The sequence below is a fragment of the Gavialis gangeticus genome, unplaced genomic scaffold (genome assembly GCF_001723915.1).
Source record: "Gavialis gangeticus isolate Ggan-Ray unplaced genomic scaffold, GavGan_comp1, whole genome shotgun sequence".
NCBI lineage: Eukaryota > Metazoa > Chordata > Crocodylia > Gavialidae > Gavialis > Gavialis gangeticus.
Genome location: NW_017729033.1, coordinates 32,483,383 through 32,485,214, shown reverse-complemented (window position 1 = coordinate 32,485,214; position 1,832 = coordinate 32,483,383). Strand labels below are relative to the sequence as shown.

Below are 1,832 nucleotides of genomic sequence, written 5' to 3'. Positions count from 1 at the left end.
TGGGTGGGGGGCTGGACTCGATCTTCTGAGGTCCCTTCCTGATCTAATGTCTATGAAAATGGGGAATGGCAGGGAGCTGGGTCACTTCTTCTTAAGATGCAAAAAATTTATAATTTATTGTAGCTAGAAATGCAGTCAACCATTAGAAATGTACTAGAGTGCAGAATAAAGAAGCACTCATATAAGAGGCAAGTAATGATAAATCTCTACAGATTGAAAGTATTCCAAGAGCAAGATCTTCTACAATTAAGAGTTTGCAAGTTTTACAGTACAAAATATGTGCTCCGAGTCCAGCATCTCCTGAGGAGAGTGCCAATATTACCATGACATTTAGTGCATCTTATGAAATGAATGGACGAGAGTCTCTCCCTATGAATGATGAATAATTTGAGACTTCTAGATGTTTAATTCTGTTAGTGACCACTAAAAGTAGGGGTGCTTAAAATGGTCCTTATCACTTGTATTGTCCGTCTGTACAAGGTATTCTGGGATTTGACAGTCATCAGGATAGACCCTATATTGTTTAGGTGACACAAAGCAATAACTTCCCCTAGTATATCAAATAGCACATCTGCCATCACTTTCCCCACCCCTCCCGTGTGGACAGTGACTTGTAGCCTCTATGTTTAAACAACAATTTTTTTTCTGGAAACTCTGAATCTGTTTTTGATGAGATGCCCAGAAGCTTTACTACTTTTTTTTTTTTTTTAAATAGAATCCAGGAATTGCAGACATCTACACCGAGCATGCCCATCAAGTGGTGGTTGCTAAGTATGCACCCAGTGGATTCTACATAGCATCTGGAGGTAAGGTATCACTGTCCATATTGGTGTGATTTACATGGACAGGCCTGTTAAAATGCTTGAATAAAATTCATTGGAACATAATTTTTCATACAAAGACTACATACTATACTTAATAAGGATCTAGTAACAAGAAAAACGAACCAAAAAAAACCCCATAGTATTTTTTTTTCCATAATTTTGCGCTTATTGCACTTGTTTTCTTTGACAGGAAGATGGTTTGTAGAGTATTTAGAAAAAAAACTGTACCTTGATATAGACTGTTAATGTTTTGTCTTCTAGCTGTAGGTATTCTTGTGTATGCAGCAGGACTAAGTGAACTGTGAAGTAATTTTGCCCTTGATGAGTTGCACATATGCTATCAGATTCCTTTTAGGGTGAGAGAGTGTCTCTGTCTGTCAAGAGCAAAAAAGTCATTGGTTTTCTTTGTGCTGGTAATCTAGCATGATTTGATTTAGGCCTATAACCTCAACTGCAGCTCTGACCACAGCAATTTCCCATGGTGCGAATGCTGACTCGCATAATTTTTTTCTCAGTTCTCTGAAATGGAGTGCATGAGCCCACACTATGAGAATATATGCCAAGTGAATGTCTTGTTCCTATAGTAGGAATTCTTGCAGATGTTTTTGATGGTGACTAAACCAGGAAATAAATATGCCCAGATAATGCCAAACTTCATCAGAGAGAACTGATATTTGTTAGATGAGAAAAAAATCAGTAATGGAAACTTTAAAGATAGTATCAAATATTGTAGAGTAAATGGTAATACAGTAAAAACTCTGTTATGCAGCATCCCCCAGGAATGGGGGATGCTGAATAACAAAGTATGTCGGTTAACTGAGTGGCCAGAACAGGCATCCTTGCCTGTTTGGGCCACCACTTCTCCCGCCACGTCTGAGCCGTTGCCACCCCTCCCACAGGCCCCACGGGACAGGGAGGCGGGCCCTGCGCAGCCTGTTATGCCCCTGGGCCATGGGGGCTCAGCAGCGCAGGCTTCTTTGCCCTGGGCTGCGGGGGCTCGGTGAAAGA

At 40.7% G+C, this 1,832-nt stretch overlaps 1 protein-coding gene across 1 annotated transcript in view; it reads left to right on the top strand.

The window, feature by feature from the left end:
- WDR1 (WD repeat domain 1) overlaps positions 1 to 1,832 on the top strand; it is a 34,063-nt gene that overhangs the window by 3,658 nt on the left and 28,573 nt on the right. Inside the window, exon 3 of the mRNA XM_019526265.1 lies at positions 716 to 806. Within this exon, the coding sequence (XP_019381810.1) occupies positions 716 to 806 (91 nt within the window). The remainder of the gene's footprint in view (positions 1 to 715; positions 807 to 1,832) is intronic.